The sequence below is a fragment of the Musca autumnalis genome, unplaced genomic scaffold, assembly GCF_047663935.1.
Source record: "Musca autumnalis isolate F117 unplaced genomic scaffold, ASM4766393v1 scaffold_3, whole genome shotgun sequence".
Taxonomy (NCBI): Eukaryota; Metazoa; Arthropoda; class Insecta; order Diptera; family Muscidae; genus Musca; species Musca autumnalis.
The window spans coordinates 67476317-67502147 of NW_027411866.1; the positions used below are offsets into that span (position 1 = coordinate 67476317).

The following is a 25831-nucleotide window of genomic DNA, read 5'->3' on the forward strand; positions in this document are numbered from 1 at the left end:
AAAATTAAATTTTGATGAAACTTTTTTTTATTTGTTTCAGTATACTCTGACAAATCATCATGAATAGACTCACGCTTGAACAACGCTACGAAATTATCCAAATTTACTTTGAAAATCAGTCGTCGATTCGCGCAACTTATAGACGCAAAATTGTGTTCAGCGATGAGGCGCATTTTTGGCTTAACGGGTTTGTTAATAAGCAAAATTGCCGCATATGGAGTGAGACCAATCCACAAGAGACCCTACAGACTCCATTACATCCAGAAAAATGCACCGTATGGTGCGGTTTTCACGCTGGTGGCATCATCGGACCTTATTTCTTCAATTGACTTATTAAAATCAAAATTTGGCGATAAGTTGATTTCGAGAAGTGGACCTGTCAATTGGCCTCCAAGGTCGTGCGATTTGACACCTCTCGATTATTTTCTGTGGGGCTACGTGAAGTCACTGGTTTATGCTGATAAACCAGCAACAATTGATGCCTTGGAGGCCAGCATTGTTCGTGTTATTCGTGACATACGGCCAGCAGTGCTCGAAAAAGTGGCCAAAAATTGGACGTCCAGAATGCACTTCGTCAAGAACAGCCGCGGTGCCCATATGCCCGAAATCATTTTCAAATGTTAATGTCACGTATTGATCTTTCGAAAAAAAAAATGTTGATTACAATTTAATTTTTTGTGTTATTTTTTACAATTTCAAGTTCTATCGGGCTTAAAAAAACACCCTATATATATTATAAAACAAACAAGGGACAACCAGTGTTCTTAATAAACACATGCGAATATATTTTGTAAAACAATGAAAATCTTTTTACTATTTTTAGAATACCACTGCTGCTTTACTCGAATTGCAACAAACAAATCTGCATTTGGATATATCTGCACATTTAGTCAGCTCCTATGTTTCACAAGATTCACCAGTGTTACGGGTACTTTTCCACGCTGGTGCAGATCCAGGTGGGCATTTACAGCGTCAAAAAATATGCGTTCTATTGCACGTATCAATCGGAAGCCACGTTCCAATAAAAGGAAGATGCATGCCTGAGGGAGAAGACGGTGTTTGTGTAGCCGAGGTACATCTATTCGAATTCTATACATATTTTGTGCATTCAATAACAACGTATCTGTATTGTTTTTTAGGTTGTAATACCCTTTAATTGGTTCCATTCATTGTCTCCGTTGGCAAATAAGGAAAATGCAAATAACACGCCAGTTAAAGTTCCTCAACGTTTTGTTCAAGTCTCCTACAGTGTCTTCGAGCCACCAATTAGAAATCCTGAACAGTGCGAGCCAAAAGTCCAGATTCAGCCATTAACATCATTTGTCCAAGTTCCACTTCTTGCTCCGATGGAACCGTTTAAGGAATTTCAAATAGACGAGTCTCTTGTTATTCTTTTGCCACAACAGCCTCTATACCCAATGTCCAAATTCCATGTGCCAGTGTATCTACAGTATTCTGAAAAAAACATTTCTTCGTTTACTGTAAAAGCTCGTGTGAAATCCGGTATTAAAATTTTAGGAGCAACATCGTCTTCAGATATGTGGAATATTTCGATAGAGAGGGATAACTCAAAGCATTCAACTGTCAGAGTAACGGCTGTTAGAAAAAAATTAGAGAATAATTTAGATAACAATAGCAATGGAACTTCACAAATCGTCGAGAATAGGTAAGTTAATTATTAGCAATATGCTTTTATATTACTAACATAAATTAACCCACTTAACACCATTAAAAAATTGGCACAAATATGCAGGTAAAAAACTATTAGACACGTGTTTTACTGCTTGTTTTTTGTTTTTATCTTATAGTTTCCTCTTATTTCTTAATTTAGTAAGAAATTTATTTTCAAAAATAGTCAATACTCGCGGTATAATTCGAGGTCAAAATCCAAAATATTAAAAAAGATTAAAACTCAGAGCAGAATTTAAACGCAATTTGTACATATCGAGCCCTTCCCGCGAAAAAGGTGTAAGCAACAAAACACAAATTTTACAGGACACGGTTTTTATTGAATAACCTTTGATCTAACCAAATTTTTTTTTATTAAATTTAGATATTAGTTCCAATACTAAATCTATTTACTAAAAAATAAATAATTTGTGGAATATCTTCAATATAATGGTAATTTGTGTCGCTTACATCTTTTTCGCTGTCACGCAATCAGGCTATTATATATATTAAGAGGTGGCGGTTACATTAAAAAATTATTTGAAACAAATCATTTTTAGAGTAATTCATATCTACAATTTAAAAACAAAGTAAGTTACTTTTATAGCAAGTATTTATTCGAAGAATTACACTACATTTTTAAGGTGATCTTGTGCAAACAATTCGAACTGAGGATTTTTTGAAAGAACAGATCCAAACGACAAGAAAACCTAGTTGGGTTTTGCTCTGTCAGATCCAGCTCGGATTTTATGGCCCCATCTAAACATGGTTAAATACTGAGTTTTTAAAGAAATTCGGGGCTATATCTCTGAAACCAATGCAAATCTTCTTCTGACCTCTGAAGCAAATTTGTAGATAAGGACAAGAATAAAATATTTGGAGAAATAACACTGTGCAACAAAATTCAATTTTTTTCAAAATGATGGAAAAAATCGAGCAGATTATGAAAGTAGAGCTAAAAATATGAGACACGTGTATCGGCGTTTTAAAAGTTTACGTCGGAAAGTAACCAAAATAGGCGGGGCAATTTCCGCCCATTTTTAATTTTTTCGAAATATTCGAGTTAAGATATCTTTGAATCCTTGCATTTCAGGTATATAGTGTCTTTGGCAACTTTACAGAGGAGTATGTGGGCAATATTTTTGTTAGAAATGTTAACCCTCATGCGGTTCATCAAAGGGGTCTTTTTGGTACTTTTTTCGAAAATCTTTCAAAAACTCCTTAAAAATGTGATTGTATCAAATCCAAATATTCTACAAAATTGTTCGCCATAAAATTTTACTATAGGTCTCAGAATACACCAAATCTGTAACTCTTGTCTAATCGCGAGGAATCTCTAAAAAAAACACGTTTTAGGGTTAAAATCGGCCTTCATCTGAGTTTATTCAAAATTGTCCCACAAAACATAATTTTAGAGAGATGATGTCAGAGAAAAAAATATTCATCGTCAAATTTCACTATGGGCCACCAAAGAAATGAAATGTCTATTTATATTTTATAGCATGAACATATCAGTATCAATTTTGCTGAAAAAACATGAAAATATTTCCCAATTTTTTTGATGAAAAATTTTTCAGAGACCCATAATGAAATTTCATTTGGAACATTTATTTCTTTAACAATATTCCCAAAAAGTAAAGGATTTTGCTAGATTTTGATCCAGTATGGAATTATGTAAAATTAACAGTCCAAAATTAAAACATATAATTTCATCCTAATATATATAAATTTGTAATCTAATTTTTTTAAGGAAATAGTATACATAGATATATGGTTTATTTTGAAACTCATAGTGAAATTTTGTGTAGAATTTTTCATCCTTTGACACTTTTCACCTATAACCAAGTTTCATATTACTTCCATGTACCAACTCGAAAAAAGAAGGAAACATTTTTTCATCAAAAAAATTGGAAATATTTTCATGTTTTTTCAGCAAAATTGATACTGATATTTTCATGCTATAAAATATAAATAGACATTTCATTTCTTTGGTGGCCCATAGTGAAATTTGACGAAGAATATTGTTTGCTCTGACATCATCTCTCTAAAATTATGTTTTGTGGGACAATTTTGAATAAACTGAAGTCCGATTTTAACCCTAAAACGTGTTTTTCTTTTTAGAGAGTAAAATTTTATGGCGAACAATTTTGTAGAATATTTGGATTTGATACAATCACATTTTTAAGGAGTTTTTGAAAAAAGGACAAAAAAGACCCCTTTGATGAACCGCATGAGGGTTAAAATCTTTAACAAAAATATTGCCCACATACTCCTCTGTAAAGTTGCCAAAGACACTATATACCTGAAATGGAAGGATTCAAAGATATCTTAACTCGAATGTTTCGAAAAAATTAAAAATGGGCGGAAATTGCCCCGCTTATTTTGGTTACTTTTCGACGTAAACGCCGATACAAGTGTCTCATATTTTTAGCTCTACTTTCATAATCTACTCGATTTTCCTCGTCATTTTTTTTGTTGTCGCACAGTGTAATGAACTCGAAAAACTACATTTATTGTCTCAAATTTCAACATATATGCACAAATTCCACAATTTTTATACATTTCGCATTGTATCTCCAAAACCGTTAACTTTTTCTGAACATTTTCTTTTGGAAAAATATTCCCTGGAGTGTAATACACAACTCTTCGGAACTTGTCATTGTTGTAGAATGCCTCTACGCCGTTGTTTTCAGTACATTTTTCAACGACGATTTATTAAAAATGTCAATAATGTGGTGAATTCCGAAATGCGAGAATAAACTGTTTGTGTGAACTGTGTTTGAAATACATGTTGTAAACGATATGATGCAAAATACCGCTGAAACAACATGAAGTAAGCATTTTAGAGTTTCAGAATGTTCTAAAGAATTGTTAAGAACTTAATTTGAAAGATTTTTGCAAAAGGTTACTTGGTTCAACTCTCAATAGTTTAGCCGATACTGACCAGAATTTCAGCAATTATGTAAATTTTTTTATATATATGGAGTTTTTCTTATGTGTTTTTTTTTTTCAAAAAATGAGTTCTACTAGTTTAGGACTAAAATATTGCTAAAGACAGCAAGGCCAAGTTCCTATTCGTTTCTGAGTTAAATGCAAAAAAGTGTAGATTTAGCCCGGTTTAGATTAGGCCATAAAATCCGAACTGGATCTGACAGGACAAAATCCTACTATGGTTTTTGTAGTCTAAATATGTACTTTCAAAAAATTCATACTAGAAGTTGTTTGCATTTTCAGTGTTGCATAGTGTTATAAGATTAAAGCGTATATCTTGTAATATAGTCGAATAATGACATGGTATGTTAATGCGCAATTTTGATGTAGGCGACAATTCGCTGTCACCTAAAAATGTAACAAAACAAAAAGGGCGCTTACATCAAAATTGTTTTTGCTCTAATTTTGTAAGGGTACATGCCAGAGTTCTAAAAATTTGGGAGATGCTACGTTGGAAAATATTTTATAGGTATAGAAATTTGTGGATTCCTTATGGAGCGAAAAAAATAAACCTTGAAACCACATCACTGGGAGAGTGGTTTCGAATAATTCTATAGAACGTATCTTCAAATGTACATACTGCTCAAAGGTGCATCCAAGGAATTCTCTTACCCTTAGAGATATATGATCATAACGGCGAAGACCAAAAAAGCGAATAATTCTATTGAAGACAAGTTCAATCTTATTCATATTATACAGTTGTGTGCATGATATTAGTTCAATACAATAGTTATTTTGAGACATTAGGAATGCATAAGCAATTGTGCATCTAACTCTAACAGGAAGATGGAGACCACAGTTGTAAAATGTATGATGAAGTTTGGAAATCAATAACCTGTGGTTTAGATTGTCGAATCCCTTGGATAAGTCGAAAGACACTACAATGGAATTATGTCCAGAGTTTAAATTAAATCTCACCTTTTCCGTGAGACTCAACAAAAAAGAAGATGTACTAAGTCCTGCACGATATGCGTATTGGTAATTATTTAATAGACCATGGTCCGAAAGAAAGCTTAATATTTGAGATTTTAGAATGTGCTCCATAATTTTTGAGAGAGCCGGCAAAATTCTTATAGGTCGTAAATTGTCACACTCATAGCTATTTCCCTTTTTAGGGATCGGAACGATGCGGGCAATTTTCCACAAGTCAGGATATGAAGATGTTGTAATTATCATATTACAAAGATGAATAACATGGCTAAAAATAAAGGGAAGAACAATTCGTATGAACTTTATAGAAAAACTGTCCGTTTACATAGTTTAAAATTATAAAAAAAAAAAACAAAAAACATTGTTCATGTACAATCAAACATAAAACATGCAGACATTTAAATTTATTTTACGGTATGTGGAAAATCGATGTATGTTGTGTTGTTGTATTGGGTTATATGATGAGAAAAATAGTACACTGGATTTTCAGTTGCAAAGTTGAGAGCTACTCTTATGGCATGTTTCTCGTAGTTCGAACGAATTTTTATTCGAATCGTCTTAGTGAAACAGGCCATTAATACGATTTGTTATAATTATGGATCTTCACATTTAAGAGTGTATGTTATATGGAATGAATAAGTATGGTACACCTTGATTTTCAGTTATTAATTTGAGTTGAGAACTACTATGACAACGGTACATGAATTAAAAAAAATGTAAAGCGTATGAAATTATTTTACATTGAGATTCATTGAAATTTTTCCAAATAACAACCAATTATGCCAGATATTCATAAGTTATACAACAAGCATTTGATAAACTGATTGTTACTTTTAATACAAAAGACCACGTCGAAATGGTTTGTAGGGAACCAAAATGGTTTATTATTTTAGATTTGTATGTCTTACTAGACAATGAAAACTGTTTCAGTGAATGCGGGGAGACCATTAAAAGATCGGACAACGCGAACCTGAAATGAATTGTTCATATATCCAATTGATGTTGAAATTAGCAATTGGTTGGATCTAGTTGAACGGCCAAAATGGAAAGAATCTAGTAGGAAAGAAGGATTTTGTTCCCTTATAATATTGTAATATAGCATCAGGGACCTGAATTCGATAAACTTCCAAATGGGGCAACCCAAAAACAGCTTCACTTTTGGGCTAACATGGTCAAATCTTTTAAGGGAGTACAAATAACGCATTGATCTGTGTATGGACAGTTTTATTCTTTTCATAATTTTTTTGTTGTACCACAGTAGACTTCAATGCAGTACAAGATGTGTGAAATTATTAGCGATTGCACTAATTGTAATTTGACATTAAATGGTAAAATCAAGTCCGTATTGTATAGCTGACGCAAAGTTATATTGGTATGAGTTACAACATTGTCTATGTGGGTATCGCCCAGACATTTCATACTATTAATAATGTCTATCCCTTGACCGTTGTAAGACTATAACAAGTTAGAGCAAGAGTTTCTAGGAAAATACAAAGCCTTCGTTTTTGTAGGGTTAACAATTAATCGGTTGGATTCCATCCATCCGTACAATAATTTTATAGTCCAACTGAATTTTGTCTGAAGAACATCTTGATTACCAATAGGCGCACTGAACAGAAGCTGTATATCGTCGGTATACGAGTATGGTAAACACCAATACCGAACGACTGTAAAGAGATCGTTTAAAAACATTATAAAAAACATGGGCCCCAAGATGGAACCTTGGGGAACCCCACTTTTAAAAGAAAGCGTATCAGACCATACATCATTCATAACAACGCATTGAATACGCCCGGTCAAATAAGAATGTACCAATTTACACTGTAACTGTTACTTTCTAAGTGGGTTTCTAGTTGTTTTTTTTTTTAGAACGCATTCAACAACCTGGGATAATTGGATATTGGCCTATAATTCACTCCAGAAGATTCTTTTTTATTAGATTTATTTTTGCCGTCTTCCACCCCTTAGGAAATTTTGACGTCATTATAATGGTACTAACCAAATGGAGAAAATATGACGATATGTGAGGAAATACAATTTTAAAAAACTTAAGTGGAAGGCCATCGATCCCTGGGGCATTTGATTTTATTGTCGAAAAAGCCAAATAAAGTTCATGCAATGAAATAGATGAAAATGAGAAACCAGTATTTGTTTGTGATGATGATATAATGCTTTCAATATCAGTATTACCATCTAGCTGGTTACGTATGAAAGATGTATTAAGTTCTTTCAGGTGTTCAGGAGTTGACAGCTCATTTGATGTGTGAGAGTGGGAACAGATTAAACTATGTTTTTTTTTACCACATTCCAAAGAGATTTCAGATTTGTGCATCCACTAAAGAGGGCAGAATGTGCATTTCTCTTGCACTTCCTCTTAACCGACTTTGCTTTATTTCTTGCTTTGCACTAGATTTGCCATTTCTGTGAGGTTTTATCCATAAGATAAGCTTTATATGCTAAATCAGCTAGTGATTGGTGGTATCTTATTCCTGGGGAATTGATCCAATTATCTCGCGAAGACGAATGCCTAAATACCTTCCTGGGTAAAACTGAGTGAAGCTGATCTACCCCCCTCATAATAATATCCAACTGCTCGTCAACATTTGATGAGTTAAATACACTGGGGAAATCTGTCAATGACAAAGTGTACAACAAATCATTTTCTTTAACGCCATTATAATCAACGTATTTATAAATATTTTGATCTCGTTAAATAGAGAAATCTGTCGATATATATATATATATATATATATATATATATATATATATATATATATCACCAATATTTTTAAAAATTTAACATAGCTGAAGTCAAGGTTTACCCTTTTAGAACACGCGACTCGTGATTGTATATTGTACAAATTAAATACTTTTGGATAAAATGAAATGTTTTTGGACGTGGCAAAAACTATTGGCTTTAAAAGATAATTTGCGTGGAAGCTGTGGCTATATTTATGTTAAAAAATTGGTGAAATGGGTTGAAGCCACCATGTCTTTTTTCGTTATCTCTCGATTTGTGAATAAACCACACTTCCCACGAGTTTCATGTCAAAGTAAAAGCAGAAGCAAACTAAATAAGGATCATATCACTAATGTATTACTTTTCAAAATTTGATCTGCTTCTACCATTAAATGATGTTGACATTTTGAAGCCAGATTTACAGTGTTTTTTGAAATTTTCTTCTAATTTCATTCCGCAAACAGGGTTTTAAAAAACCATATATCTGATTGTAGTACTTGCGATTCTGAGTTATTTGATACGAATATTGTGAATGTAGTCTGCACAGCTTCATAGAAATCTGCATACAAATGCGAAAATTTTTTGCGAACATTTTTCTAAAAATCATATTTTTCGGGCCTTATTTTAACAATTGTCATTCGATTTCTTCGTACTTGATTGCACATTTTAGTTTTTTACGTTCCTGATCCAATAAATCATTCCCCGTGAAAATCCCTCTACTAAAACGCGAGTTACAAGAAATTCCAAAGTAGAAAAAGCATCTAAAATTGTTTCTGGAAATATCGCGTATTTTATCGCGTTTTCTACGGTTCGTTTCCACAGCAATGAAACAACTAGTACAGCATCTTCGTTTTAGCGGAAACAGAGATTTGAAAACTTCACTGATAAGGCAGCTACATTCATTTTATCCCAAAAAATAGTGTGTGATGCTACATTCACGGTTCTTGATTGATCGCCTTGAATTAGATATATATCGATATAGATTTTCATGGTGAACACTGAAATCGGATGCGGACAAAAATTGTATGCACTTTGCCCAAATTAGCCATATTTTATAGGTTTTTTAATGCTAGGATGCAGCCGATGCTACATCTTAGCCTCCAATGTAAATTTCGAAAAATATATTTAAATTAAAAGATATGATCTTGCTTTAAAATGCATATAAATTAAAATGGGTTATTTGACCTCTGTTTCCATTTCATAAGCTTTGAGATATACCCTCATCAAACCAATTACCTTCCCTAATAGGAAAGCTTTAATATGAATGCCAATAACGCAAAATCCGTCTATTTGTTGGGAGATTTAAGCAAAATGAAGGAAGTATTACTATAGATTTTTTCCAATATTTTCTACTACATAATGGATGTGAAAAAATATTTAAAAAAAAAAATCTTTTTTGACCAAAATATGTGCTTATTTTGGCTGTAACATCAAAACTATAACACCAATCTGTACGATTGTAGTCTCATTTGATTCGCCATGAAATTTTGATCCACAACCAGCGTACGTAAAAATACTTTAAATAACATTTCCAAACGTTTCGTTTCGTATTTTCCATAGGAACAATACAAAACGAAACATAACCCACAAAACGAAAAGCGAAAAGTACTCAACTCCACAAGAGCAGATAGAAAACGGAATAGTACTAAACACATGTGAATAAATCAAAAACGTTTGGTGGTTGATAAAATTCACTGTGGTATGCTGATTGGTGGTTGATAAAATTCACTGTGATATACTGATGCTAACTTAAAGGGTTGTTAAGCAATCACATGTGCGTGTGTCTGAGTGTGTCATTGACAATATGCACGGGAAACGTTTCCCAAAAATACTTTTTGTTTCGGTGGTGAATGAAACAACTCGGCAAAGCATAGCCGAAGTTACAATTCAGCAATCGTACGGTTTCTATCTTTTTGGTTGTGAGAATGAAACGATTCAGAGAAGCTGAAAAGTTTGTGGCTTTGTGTGATTGGTACGGGAATCGTTTTGTTTGTTTCCGTTCATTGTCCACAACTGATTTTTATGTAATTTCATGACCACTAAATGGGCCTTAATTTTGAAAAAAAGTTGACTTATATTCAATAATTTATCAATTTTATGTACATTCCGCGAATTCTGTGTAACATTTTGCAGGTATTATGCAATCTACTCGCTGAAGTCACTTCGAGATAACTTTCTTGTACCAATGGTGCTCATTAAAATAATTAGCGTTTTTATAATATTTTCTTTCTTAAAAAGCGAAATAAAAGCGCCATAACTTTTCTCCGCAACAACCAAAAATTGGCTCGCGACCAGATTCGTTCTAGGATTTTTTTTCTTAACCCACATATCAAAAATCGAAATGGAATATTAAATAATTGACAATACTCGTGATATATATATATATATATATATATATATATATATGAGCATATCAAAAGCAACAAATCCAGGATTTCGCATTAACTCAATTTTTCTATCCGTTATAATTTTTTCAAATGTAATATTTTGTGTCCAGTTCTTGTTGTTGTAACAGTTTGGCTGCCTCGTTTCCCTGAAATGATCCATAAGATGGTGGTATGAATTAAATTTGTACGTGTGCCGGTACTGTTTGGAGGGTGATTTGTGTGAGGATGGATAGGTTGTTATGTGTGTGGATGTTTGTGAGGGTGAGTTGGGATGTGATTGGGATTGTGCTGACGGGATTAGGTTGGGAGCTGCAGGTAATTAGCCACTTCTACTGGCTTTAACCACAGATCTATGGGGCGTAGGTCAGTAGGTTGTGATGGGCATGCAAATAGATGTTTCGTGTCGTGCGGTCCTTGTCTGCAATGAGGGCAGATATCTTCAACTCCTGGCATAATTCTAGCCTGATTCTCCTGGGCAAGGATCGTTCGACATCTGCTACCGCTGGTGGTTGACGGTTAAGGACGCGATTTGGTATGCTTGAGTATGAATCTGTTTAAGCGATGCAGCTAGTGACAGTCGGTCGATGTAAGATGGAATGACATCCTGGATGTCTGGGCTGTACCGCTTAATGTCCTTCCGGATATGTCTAGGGGGTGAATCCTGAACCATGATGTGGTGGTTAGGATGCGTGGGCAGATGACATGCCAGCAGGAACTGTCGAGAGAGCAACACGTTATGTTGCTTCACTGACAGTATCCTTGCCTCCTGATGCAGATGATCCACACTCGTCATCTGGACACATCCGTTGCGGTTCGCAGGGCATCATTTTGCGTAGTATGTAACCCATTCCATTGGTTGTCGCTAATGAAAGAAGTCCATACGGGTGCAGCATAGTTGAGGACCGATCTGCTGACTGCTTTATAAGTGGCCAAAAGGATCTCTTTATCTTTGCCCCACGTAATGCCCGAGATGGCTTTGAGCACCTTGTTCCGTTTCTGGACTTTGGACTTCAGGACTGATGCATGGCTGGCGAACGTAAGCATACTATCGAAGGTAACCCCGAGAATTTTTGGGTGCTGAACAGTTGGAATTGTCCCCTCTCCAATGTGTATGTTTAGTTGACGCTTCACCTCTTTAGTCCATGAGAGAGAGCTCTAAATTTTTTCCCTTGAGAAATGTGGTGACTGTAGCAATGTAGCTGTTTATTCGTTGCTCGAGTTCATCGACATCCTCTCCAGTGGCAAGTATGGTGCAATCGTCCGCATACGTTATTAATTTTATGCCTGCTGGAGGTGTAGGCAATTTAGATAGATAGAAGTTGAAGAGCAGGGGCGAGATGAGACCGCCTTGTGGAACACCCATTTTTAGTTTACGGCTCCTCGACTTCTTGCCTCTGAATTCTACATATGCCTGCCTGCCTGCCTGCCGTTGATGTAATTGCATAACCATCTCTTGGTTGTGTTAGGCAATGTAGAATCCAGGATGTCGCCAATAAGTATTTCATGATCAACAGTGTCGAAAGCTTTGGACAAATCCAAAGTCACGACTATGGTACGATGGGCAGGTCTTTTGTTATTAAGTCCGTTTGCAATACTATTGACGACATCAGTAAGGGCCGTGGTGGTTTTGTGTGCCTTCCTAAAGCCATGCTGGTGTTGTGCAAGTTTCAATTCTTCTGTCATATTTGGCAGCAGGAGGGATTCCAAAACCTTGGCCAGCGGTGACAGAAGGGATATAGGTCTGTACGAGTCTCCTCGGCTGGCTGTCTTATCTGGTTTTGCTAGCGGGATGATCCTTGCGCTCTTCCATACCTCCGGAATCACTGACTGGTTGATGGAAAGTGTCAGGATCTGTGCAAGTTAGCACTTTGCTGCTTCTTTAGCATAAGCATCGAGATGCCGTCAGGTCCTAAGGCCTTGGATGGCTTGGCCTTAATGATGGCTGCGCTTACGAAATTTGAGTGGGAGCTTCTTTTTTAATATTCTTTGCTCTCCTGAGGACGGCCCTTTTGCCCCTGTTCTGCTCTGTTGGGTGGACCACAAATTGTTGACAGAACTTAAGCGCACATTTTTTGGCATCCGATAAATCAGCACCTCCGAAATTTATTGCAATATTTCCTATGTTGGTTTTCGCTCCCGATAGACTCTTAATGGTGGCCCACAGCTTGTGCGAACAAGTTTCGCACTTATCCAGGTGCTTCAAACATATTTCCCTGCGATGCTGGTTTACGAGGTTGTTAATTTCCTCCGTCCGGGCTGGTATTGTCGGGTCATCTGGCGTCGTCTGGCGTACCGTCTCCTACCAAAAGAAGCTCTATGGATGGGCGGTAACCGGGCCCAGGCTGTTGACGGGCGGAACGTAAATATTGATAACTTCCAGTTCTGTACCTTCCGTCAGAACTGAAATGGCCATAACTTCCATGATGTCATCGGAAGGATCCAAGGTGGGTAAGCTTAACAGCCTGCAACTCACGCTCCTTTCTATAATGAACGCGAGCCCTCCCCCCGTGGCATCTGTCCCGATCCTTTCCAGCGATGACATAGTTACCGTGACTGGATAACCTGCACTCTGGTGGAATTTTGGTCCCCTGGATTGCGGCTATTATGATATTATTGTTGATTTGTTGATACTAATCCAGTTTTCGAATGAATATTTTACAAACCAATTTAAGTCAAAAGTACAGGCAATTAAAACTTGTAAGACTACAGTTTTTAATGATATTCCGTAGTTGCTTTTGTTTTGCACTCTCCATTCTCAAGGATCACTCAATATTGATGTTGTTGTGATCCCATCCAACTACAAAGTACAAGTCTAGGGCGTATATCGGAAATAAGAGCCCCAACTAATTCTTGGAAGTTCCTATTCGCATTATTTTAAAAGTTTCCCCAACGTTTATATTCACAATGTGCCGATTGCCTCAAGGGGTTTTCACCATGATGTTTTGTTTTCACCAATATACGGTTGTTTAACTTTTTATTATACGCCAAACATAAGAAGGGTTGATACTAATCCAGTTTTCGAATGAATATTTTACAATTTAAGTTTTTATATAAGGGGAAAATTTTTGATTTGAGGGTATTATTTTATTTTCCCCATACCATGGGAAAAGTGGTAAGAGATGACAGCCCTGTTTGGACAACAAATGCATATTCTTCCCAAAATGACTCTAACATGTCCCAAAAACCAATTTAAGTCAAAAGTACCGCAAATTAAAACCTATAACACTACAGTTTTTAATGATATTCCGTTGTTGCTTTTGTTTTGCACTCCCCATTCTCAAGGATCAGTCAATATTGTTGTTGTTGTGATCCCATCCAACTACAAAGTACAGAAACAACTTTTTGAAAGCTCTCTATATATAACAAAGAACAACTGGACGCAAAATATTACCTTTAAAAAATTGTAAGGGATCGAAAAATTTAGTTAATGCGAAATCCTGGATTTGTTGCTTTTGATATGCGCAACACTATATACATATATATTGTTACGGAATTAGATTTAACTAATCTCCGTGTAGACGTTGTTTTATTCCCCGATACGATTTGTACCAAATAAAACAGGGTTCGTTTTAGATTACGTTTCTACAATGCTTTATTTACTTTATTACACTTATGCAGAACCGACTTTAATTACTAAGCACACAGCAAGTCTCTAGTTAGCACGCAGCTATTCTTAAACCTATCAGTTACATTCGTAACATTGCCTCCCGCTTAAGCCTGTTCGTCCCGAATAGGCACAGTTCCCTCTCTGTGGTATGGGCATTGGTAACACTGCCTCCCGCTTAAGCCTGTTCCTCTTGACTAGACGCAGTCCTCGTTCCGTAGTGGTGGCAACCGATTTAGATGTACCCTCTACTGCGTCAGCTCTGGACTTCTGCTCTTCTGGACGTTGCTTTCTCTCCAGGAATCTTGACGTTATACCTTCTTTCTTTGTGGTCACCTTCCTAAGTGCCACCTGGTCTTCATCGGACTTGTCCTTCCTTGTTGTACGGCCGCTTTTCGATGGACGTTTCCTCGACGTACATCTTCGCTTTTTCCTCCTCGTTGCGAGATTTTTCCGCTTTCGTACTGGCCATTTTTCGGCGGCTTCCACTTTCAGCGTACGGACATCTACAGCGATTTCGTCAGATTCTGCGCTAGGGCGACACATGCTTTTCTTCTCTTTGTAGCCCACATTAATCGGTATTTCCACATTGGACCAAGTCATCACACGGTGCTTTATGTCCAAGTATAACTTCGTCCATAATATCGGCCACTACAAAATCGAAATTTACCGATTTTCTACCCATGCTCAGCCTTTGGTAGGCCTTTCCATGCACCGTTGTAGTCTCGCCTGTGGCCGTCCGCAATTTGACTCCATTTAACGGCAATACCTTCCCTTTTACCAAATCCGGTCTAATAATGGACTTTGTTGCACCGGTGTCCAATGTCAAGGTACGCAATACACCATTGACGAAGCCTTTAACCGTTAGGTTGTGATTCTCCTGCTGGACTATGGCTATAGAAATTGTGGGACCATCGTTTTCATCCCCTGCCAGCGGCGCCTCGTGATTGACGGAATTCATTTTATTCGATTCACCTGATGTCTCTCTTTCCAGATTCTTGGCCACCGGTTGGTCGTCGCTTTTTGAAGGCGGTGAGGTGGATCTGAGCCTTGGTCGTTGCAATATGCATTCTCGTGCAATGTGTCCAGCTTTACGACAGTTGTAGCAAGTCTTTCTCGTTTTACCAGCCCCTCGTTTCACACGCATTATTGCATCCTTTAGCGGATCGACAACGGTCTGGGAATTGTTGTCCTCAACTTGCAGCCTCCTCACGTTGTAGGCTTTAGGTTTCACCAGCATCCTCGCGGTTTCTTGGGCCAGGGCAAATGACACGGTTTCTGCAAATGTTCCTATCGGTGCCGCATACGTCGCAAATGTTATCTCTGGATCACGAATACCACTTGCAAATGTCTCAATCTTTATGCGGTCCACCAATGGATGTGTCTCTCCTGGATATGCCAACTGCGCCAACCGCTCTATATCAGCCGCAAAGTCTTGTAAAGTCTCATTTGGCTTCTGGACTCTTCCCCTCAGTTCCATTCGGTAGATCTCTTGCTTGTGTTCACTACCGTACCTACGTTCAAGAGCAGCCATTATATCTCCATAGTTGTTCCTAGAAGCGGCGGGAATACTCTGTAATACGTCAGCAGCATCACCCTTCAATGCCATCAGGAGTGATACCGCTTTGTCGTTGTCGTTCAAAGAATCTCTAGCAGCCATTGTCTCGAACTGTAATTTGAACACATTGAAAGAGGTAGAGCCGTCGAACACTGGAGGCTTAATTTTTAACGTGTTATGGATAGCTCTCACTGGACCGCCTTTAATTTCCAGTTCCGACATTTTCTTTTCTATGCCCAGAATCTTCTCATCTTGAGCCAGAAATTTCTCGTCAACAGACAAAATCTTTTTATCCAACTCTTTAATTTGTACCTCCACGTTTTCTCTTCCATGCCCTTAGCGATTTTTCTAGAGTTCTCTTCTAATTTTTCCTCTAATTTTCTGGAATTTTCTTCGCTCTTTCTGGATATCTCTTCCAACATTTTACGGGAATTTTCCTCCATCATTCTACAATTTTCCGCTTTCATTTCCATCACAAGTCTGGAAGTTTCTTCATTCTTTCTAGACATCTCTTCTAACATCTTACTGTTGTCAGATTTCATTTCCAGCATCATCATAGCCAGCATTGATTTCAAATCGTCACCCCTGGCAGCTACCGACGAAACTTCCTCAACGCTGGATTCGCCCTTTGCCGATAACTCGACTTCCTCCTTACCGTCGAACTCATATTCATCGATGTTCATTCCACGGCGCTCGAACTCTTCCAACAAGCGTTTTTGTAGTTCGGCCTTGTTGCCAGTAGAACACAACTCCAACTTACTTAGCTCCTTCTTCAAGTCTTCCACTCGTAGATCCTTAAACTTCATTGTAGGATGATCGTAATCTCACTGCTGACATCAATTGTTACGGAATTAGATTTAACTAATCTCCGTGTAGACGTTGTTTTATTCCCCGATACGATTTGTACCAAATAAAACAGGGTTCGTTTTAGATTACGTTTCTACAATGCTTTATTTACTTTATTACACTTATTCAGAACCGACTTTAATTACTAAGCACACAGCAAGTCTCTAGTTAGCACGCAGCTATTCTTTAACCGATCTGTTCAGTTCAACGCTTAAAACACAACTACTCCGTCATTGCCATTTCCCCGGTATTTATACCCCAAAGTCTCCCTGTTCTAGAGTCCTCCAGAACACATATGGCAACATCTCGAATCTGTGCAGCGAACACACAGACGCACATTCGCACTAAGCGAACAACCATACTCACATACATACATGGGGGAATACAATTGGACGACAAGCACAGTAATGACGTAACAACAACAAACATGTGCAAAGAAGTAACAAACTAAACAATAATTACATGATTATGGCAAAACAAAATAAAAACACATTAATGAAAGGTAAAGTAACATCTAGAATAATGAAGAGAGTTCTACATGGTTGTTGTTGTTGTTGTAGCAACGCATTTATGTTTGTTCGTGTATTATTTCAGTTATCAAGTTCCTCTGTATCCAGACTCAAGAATTCTGCAACCTAGACTGGTTGCGTCCATAAAGAATGAGGAGACAGGTGAGTGGGGTTAGCTGGGCAGTTGAATAAATGCAGAGTATCGTGTGGTCCCAATCCACATGCTGGGCATATGTTGGGTATCGTGGCGTCAATTCTGGCCCAATACGAATTGAGGCGGCTGCATCGTCCGGATCTTAACTGAGCTAAAACCACTCGTGTTTGCCTTGGCAGCTGTCGTTCTTCTGCTGCGATGGATGGGGGATGGTTTCCAAGTACGGCATTCACACTGTATCTTCGTACTGCTTGCGCAACCATGTTGGTGTGAATGCGATTCAAGCCTGCCTGATAGGCTCGTTGATCTAGCGGTTCTCTTTTATACCTTTGGACCTCTCTCTCTAGATCATGAAGGTCTCTCCTGACGTGCCTGGGTGGGGGGCGCCTGTCCATTAAATCGTGACAGGGATGCTCACTGCGGTAACACCCAAGCAGGTACTGCATCGACAACATCTTATTGTGCTGACGCACCGGTAAAACCTTCGCCTCCTCATGAAGATGGTCCACTGGTGTCATGAGGAGGCACCCTGTTGCAGTCCTCAGGGCGGCATTCTGGCAGGTTTGAATCTTCTTCCACTGCGATGCGCTAACCTTTGCGGACCACGCTGGCGCCGCATAGCTTACCACAGACCGGCCTATTGCATTGTAGGTGGTCAACAAGGTTTCTTTATCAGCACCCCAAGTGCTGCCGGCCAGCGACTTGAGAACCTTGTTCCTACTTCTGATCTTATTGCAAATAGCTGTGGCATGCGCGGACGACTTGAACATGCTATCGAACGTTACACCCAGTATTTTAGGGTAGTTAGTGGTCGGAATCAGTGCACCATCGACCAATATGTTCAGTGGGAGCCTCATCTCAGCCGTCCATGTGGTGAATAGCGTGGCTGTGGATTTAGCGGCGGATATTTTCATATTCCTCAGATGGAAGAACTGCACTAGGTCAGCTATGTAGACATTTAACCTATCACATATGTCATCGACGATAGGACCCGACGCCAAGATCGTACAATCATCCGCATACATCACGATCTCTATGCCGTCTGGAGGGTGTGGAATTTCAGAAAGGTAGAGGTTAAACAGTTCCGGAGATATCACCCCTCCTTGGGGAACTCCCTGTTTCACTCTACGGGTTTTGGACTTCTTGTTTCTGAATTCTACAAACGACTGGCGTCCACACATATAGTTGATTACCCAACGTTTCAAACATGGCTGGAGATTAGTTTTCTCTATATCCTCGAACAGCTTGGCATGGTTGACGGTATCGAAGGCCTTCGATAGGTCAAGAGCCACCATGACTGTTCGGTCGCACGGCCTTTTCTGGTTCAGTCCTCTACTGATATGTGTGGATATGGCGTCTAATGCTGTTGTAGTACTATGCATTTTCCGAAATCCATGTTGATGTTGGGCAACTGGAAAACACCTTCTCATCGTGGGGAGGAGTAGCGCCTCTAGGATCTTTGCTACTGGCGACAGGAGTGAAATCGGCCTGTACGATTCACCTCTGCTGGCATCCTTGCCAGGCTTCAGTAGCGGGACCACCCTGCCAACTTTCCAGGCATCCGGTACAACATGGGTGGCTAACGATAGGTTGAGAACACTTGTTAAATACTCAACTCCAGGTTCATCCAGCTGCTTAAGCATTACCATCGATATTCGGTGCGGGCCCAACGCTTTGGATGATTTAGCGTTTCGGATGGCATCTGCAACATCGCTCATCGTAAATTGTGGTGGTACCTCCTCGGCTGGAAGAGTTCTTCTTATACGGCGTATCACACTTCTCTTCTCTTTTTAGTTCTACATGGTAGTTGTTGTTGCTTAAATAAAGTAACTGCGTAATAAAAACTTTACGTTACAATTCAAATTTTTAAATTAACGGAAATTAAACTAAACTAACTTAAACCTATCAGTTACATTCGTAACAATATTTATATACAGTATGCAAAGTTCATATTCGTACAAACCTTAAAAAATGAATAAAATCGTTATTAATTCCATATTTTATATTAAAATATGATACAATTGATTGGGATTACTATAACGAAAAAAGATGTAAAAACAACAAAACAAATTTTTAATTTATTCCATCCTTTAGGTGTAGATGGCGCCTATGTGCGTGGCAAAGTTCGTATTCGTACACCTAGAAGCACTATATATTTGTGGTATTTAAGGATAACAAAAACAAAAACATTGTTCCACAACATCCCATACGGGACAAGGATTTTTGAAGCAAAATACCACCAATTTTGGCCCTAATTACGCTTCTGTATAGCCAGTGTATCATCCTAGGATTGAACCCCCATTTTGAGCCTATCGCCCTTCTGCAGGTTGACCAACATATTTGGGCCTTGTTAGCCCTTTCTTGTATATGATCTTTCCATTTAAGTTTCCTATCCAGAATTACTCCTAGATATTTAACTGTACAGGAGATATTTATTGTCTTATCTAGAATAACTGGTTCCTCGTAGTGTCCCATTTTGTTTTTCTAGTGAATAGACATAATTCTGTTTTTTTCCGGGTTAACGTTCAGACCTCTCGGCCTGGCCCAGTTAAAAGCAATTTTTAGAGCCGTTTCTGCTCTTTGACAGAGTTGATTCGGATTCTTTCCCCTCAGAAGTATTATAACGTCGTCTGCGTAGCAGACTGGGTCAAATCCTTCTTCGGTTAGGGTCCTCAAGAGACTGTTTATGGTGGTAACCCACAACAGAGGTGAAAGTATCCTTACCTGTGGCGTTCCTTGTCCAACTTTGTCTCTTATTTTCACGTCGTATAGCCCGCAGCTTATCCATCTATTCCTTAGCATGTGGTTTATCCAGTTCCTTAAGGCCCTGTCTACCTGAAACTCGTTTAAGGAGTGGATAAGTGTCTCGGTGCTTACGTTATTGAAAGCGCCTTCGATGTCGATGCATACAGCAAGTGTGTACATTTTCATTTCGAAGGTTCTTTCTATGTGGTGTACTACCTCATGCAATGCGGTTTCCACTGATCTGCCTTTAACGTATGCATGTTGTTTGAATTTAAGCATATCGTTGGGGATCTTACTCTTTATCATGGTGTCGACTGTCCGTTCCATTGTTTTGAGTAAGAATGAAGTTAAACTTATCGGTCGATAAGATTTTGGTGTTGCATAACTTGCCTTGCCAGGTTTGGGTATAAAGACTACCCTTGCCTCCTGCCAGTCTATAGGAGTGTATGCAAGTTTTAAGCATGCATTGAAGATCCCGACCAGTTTGGACGCAATAAAGTCCACTTCCCTCTGTAGTAAAGCCGGGAAGATCTGATCTGGTCCAGCTGTTTTATATGTGAAAAGCTTAAAATGGCTTGTTGTACCATTAAGCTATCGATCTTTGGTGCCTCTTCCGATGAGTTAATACATTCCGTGGATGCCTAAGTGTTAACCATGGTATTCTGCGGGAAGTGCGTTTTCATCAGAAGGCCTAGAGTTTCTTCTGTTGTTTCAATCTTTTTTTCATTTCCATCGACCAATTGCTCGGTCTGTGTATGGGTTTTAGATAGAAACTTTTTAATCTTTGAAACGTCATTTACACTGTCCACCTGTTCGCAGAAAAGCTTCCAGGAGTTTCGTTTGGCGTTTCTTGTTATTTTGTTGTATTCCTTTAATTTTGCCTGATAGTTGTCCCAGAATACAGCTGCTATTTCCGTTCAAAATTCGAGAAAAAATTGCCATAGTTAATCGTTTCTATGACATCTTTCTTAAGTACTTCGGATGTTCTTCCGACTTTTTATTCAAGCAAAATGTTTAATTAAATTATGGTTATTTTTAAATTTTTTACCCACAGGCGCCATCTACACCTAAATGACGGAATAAATTAAAAATTTGTTTTGTTATTTTTAAATTTATCTTCCTTATAGCAACCCCCATCAATTGTATCATATTTGCATATAAAATATGGAATTAATAACGATTTTATTCATTTTTGAAGTTTGTACGAATATGAACTTTGCATACAGTATATATATATATATATATATATATATATATATATATATATATATATATATATATATATATACGAGGCCTAGGACAAAAAGCGCGGTATAAACCAGGGTGTTTCGGAGTCGGAGTCTACGAGTCGAGCAATTTTGCTGGAGTCTTGAGTCGAAAAAAATAACTCGACTCCGACTCCGGCGAAATTATTTCCACGTTATAGAAATAGAACATTAAAATTGGAACAAGAACATTTTTTAAAAAATCATTATTTATTTTAAAAGAAAGGTATAAGAAAATATATAAGCAAACGGTATATTAGACTAAGTTAAAGGATAATTCACAAGATATTTACTATCCTCTGAAGTGTAGTCTATTCATCTTTATTTTGTTGATCCAATTGATTCTTTAAATTTTTGCAAACAAAAGTAATGTTATATGACAATCGAATTAAGATTGGACCTTTAACCTCTTTCGTCGGAAGTCTTACTGGTCTTCTCACAAAGGCCTATTGGTATTCTTATCTTGTTTTCTATGAGAAGTCATTCTTGTTTTCTATTAAAGACATTATGGTCTCTATCGGAAATCTTGCCTGGGGGAGGAAAAATTCCTTTTCGGAATGAAAGCCCCAATTGAGAACCTAAAGGATCCCATAGCTGAAATTTCTGAGTTATGACATAATGAATTTTTTGATTGACCCCCATCAATCATTGAGAAAATAGCTTTATATCTCTGTTTGGAGATATTGTTTAATCATTTTTAGATGACATGTTTTCAGTTAAATAGAATGAGGAACCTTTCTGTCGAATATGCTGTCCTTCTAGCTCAGTTCCTTCCATGTCCTTTTTGTTCTTGAACTCAAAAAGTAAAACAAAATGAAATTTTCTAAAAAAATTTTCCACCGAAAATTTTATGTAGGTTTCCCATATCCAAGAAATCGATATTGTCAAGTTTTCATTGTCCTTTATCAGTTTTACTCGTTACCTTCTCAAAAAACCGTAAGTTTATGTATTTCGGTAAATTTCGCAAAAATTCGGACGGTTGCGCTTCTGAATTAGGGCATCATAAATTCGTTGTTGGTCAACGAAAAATTCATCCCGCCATAACTCAGAAATCTGACAAACGGCGAAACTTTCTTCTACGATTCATTATATACCCAATGAGGTCTTTAGATGTAGACATTCTAATAAACGGATATGTCAGCCAGTAACAGATATAGTTCATGTGTATCCGAGTTTTCTACACAATCAATAGCATATACGAAATTCAATGAAATACATAATCACAGAGTTTTCATGAGGAAGGATTGGGTAAAAGTGATAAAGGACAATGAAAACATGAGAATATGAATTTCTAGTCCTAGTGGACCGACACTACATAAAATTTTCCTAGCAACATTTTTGTAGAATATTCTCATGCACGAAATCTCATCGTCTGCTAATTTTTCAGTTCCAGAAAACATCCATCTGCCCACGTGCCTGAAATTATCCACTCCACGCCAAAGTTCAAAATGTGAGCGCTGAATTTTAGTTTAAGGGGTGATATCTACTTATAAATTTAGAAAGTATAAATTGCATCATAAAATATGTGGTCAAATATTTAAGTCGATCGGAACAATAGGATGAGCGTTGGAATGGAACAATATATTTTATTTTGTAAGCAGCATATAAACTGTGTTTTTCTCAAAATCGGCCACAAAAATATATGACGATTGGTTTCGTAGACGTCCTCAAAACTTCGAAACATTTTTCTCTTTCAGATGAAGAAAAAATCTGCGAAAAAACTGAGTAACAATTAAGTAAAAATTAAGGGTATGCACACTAAAATGTTGGCTAACATTCAGTTTGAAACTTGGTCATGAATTGCTTATAATTTTGATTGCATGTAGTCCTTATGATTTGTCCCTCCTTTTTACATATTTTGGAAGCTTACAGATTTTCGCACGCTGAAGTATTCCGTCCAGAATATACTCGTGCAAAAAAGGAAATCTTTCAAACTTTGCTACTTTTCAATGTAAGATTCGGCAAAAACAATATTGATATGTTCGAATGTATTCGAACGAATGCCCTTTCTAATGAATATGTAAGGAAAAACTAACACATTAGCCTACATGGGCCAAAAAAAGGAAAAAGTTAAAAATTTGTGCATATTTTATTCACTTTTAGTGGTATAGGAATTTATTCTCGGAGTCGACCCGGAGTCGGAGCCGGAGTCGTGAAAAAAATCGTCTGGAGTCGGAGTCGAGCCAAAAATACCTCGACTCCGAAACCCTGGTATAAACAGAAAAAAAATTTAAGTGTTTTTGGAAACTTCCATCTCTGTTATGAACACATGTTAAATTTTGTTTCGATCTGGCAACTCCTTCATATAGAAACAGGTGTTCAAAAAAGACGCATCCGCAATTGTTTTACAATGGAAAAATTAGAATTGTGTGCTGTCATTAAATATTTACATAAAAAAGATTTATCGGGACAAGAAATTCATAATGATATGGTGAATGTGTTAGGTGAAAGTGCTCCTTCATATGCAACAGTAAAAAATTGGGTTGCTGAATTTAAACGTGGTCGTACAAGCATTGAAGATGAACCACGTAGTGGACGTCCAAAAACAGCAACAACAACAGAAATTGTAGGCAAAGTGCATGATATGGTATTAAATGATCGACGAATAAAAGTGCGTGAAATTGCACTTGCACTTGCAACCTTTTGGATAAATTAAATGTACAAATTCGAGAAAACGTCCTGGCTTACAACACAAAAAAATAAATTTTCATCAAGACAACGCACCAGAGCACAAGAGTGTTTTAGCGACAGACCAGGGAAACCTAGATTTATTCAAGAATTTTTAAATGTAGCACAAATGTTATGTGATCCGGAGTAATTAACGATTGAAGAAAGGATAAAACGTTTTCTTAGCAATTACAAAAAAAAAATGTCAAAAGATGAAGCTAAAGCTGAATGCTTGAAGTTAGTAAAAGTTGTCCAAGATGTCTACTGTCCATAAATGTTTGAACTTAATTACGTATAACGTTGGATCCCTCGTCCACGTTAGTAGGAAAAATGAACTTAATGAAATACTGCGCCATTCTAAGGTTGATGTAGCTTTCCTGCAAGAGTTACACCTACCTGAAGGAAATACATTCTATTTAGACAATTATGTTGTTTTAAGGGATAGTAGTCCTCTCGGGGTTGCTGTAGCTTTGAGAAAGAACATAGCTTATACGAAAGTTAGTATTCCTGGATTATATTTTCCACATTTATTTGTGGAGGTTAAAGTAAAAATTAATGGATCAGTACGGAAAATTGTATGCGGGTCTATTTACTTTCCTAGTAACTATGATAGAAGATCTATTTGTAACGGGTTATCCTCCATTCAGACATTCTCGGAAAATTTCGATGGTTTAATAGTCGGTGGCAATTTAAACGCCAAAAATATTTCCTGGGGAGATACCATTATAATGGCGAGGTTCTTTCAAATTGGATTTCTTCTGAAAATTTGAACGTTTCGAGAATATCCCACTTATCCGGGTGGTTCTTCCCACTTAGATCATTTCATCGTTAGTACCAATTTGATATGCAACCAATATTTTACAACTAGAACTCTGTCCACCTTTTCAGATCACTTACCTCTTCAACTTCAAATTTCCTTCTCGCAATTTGACTTCATCCTAGATCCGCCTGAAGACTTCACTTCTTTTAGAAACACGAATTGGGATGCCTTTAGGTTTGATCTCATGAATGCTTTGCTGTGTCATTTTCCGCCTATTGATCGAAATTTGTCTGAGAATGAAATTGACTATTATATTGATGAGTTTGTAACGTCTTTAAATTTTATTGTAAGAATTCACACAAGCGAGCACAAAAGGAGAAATTCAAAGTTTGTAGCATCGGATCATTTGAAGAATCTTCTCAGGATTAAGTACAATTGGCAAAAAAATTTAAAAAGGATATACGCTCGAACTTTAAATAGGAGAGATCCTGATTATATAATGATTTCGAATCAAATAAAATTAATTCAAATAATAATTAAAGAGCAAGCCGAGTTAGAGCAAGCTAATGTCTTCAATTCTAAACTAAGGGAAATTAAACCTGGTCCTTGGGCGCATTAGCAAATTTTCAAGATCATAGGAAATAAGAATAGGTCGAAAGTGACAGAAATTTCGGCAAACGGAAATAGAATAACGGATTTAAATGAAAAACTAAATGTTCTCAGAAATCATTTTGCCTCTGTATATCAAAGTTCTCCTCCCAATAGAAATACATCCTATGTAGATGACACTATACATCAGACCGTATGACGGATTTTGATGAAGTTTCTACAGCATTAAACAATCAGAACAGCTCTATATTCACGACTTTAAATTCACTTCAAGAAATTGTAGAGTTCATCAATAACAAGAAATCTTGTGGTGTGGATAATGTATCCAATTGCCTAATTAAAAAATTACCCGTGAAAGCTTTAGAATATTTAACTATTTTATTTAATAATTGTTTAAA

At 37.2% G+C, this 25831-nt stretch overlaps 1 protein-coding gene across 1 annotated transcript in view; it reads left to right on the top strand.

Annotated features, from left to right (window-relative positions):
- dtn (transmembrane protein 132C dtn) overlaps window positions 1–25831 on the top strand; it is a 444998-nt gene that overhangs the window by 37527 nt on the left and 381640 nt on the right. Inside the window, exons 3-4 of the mRNA XM_073979456.1 lie at window positions 824–1072; window positions 1140–1666. Of these exons, the coding sequence (XP_073835557.1) occupies window positions 824–1072; window positions 1140–1666 (776 nt within the window). The remainder of the gene's footprint in view (window positions 1–823; window positions 1073–1139; window positions 1667–25831) is intronic.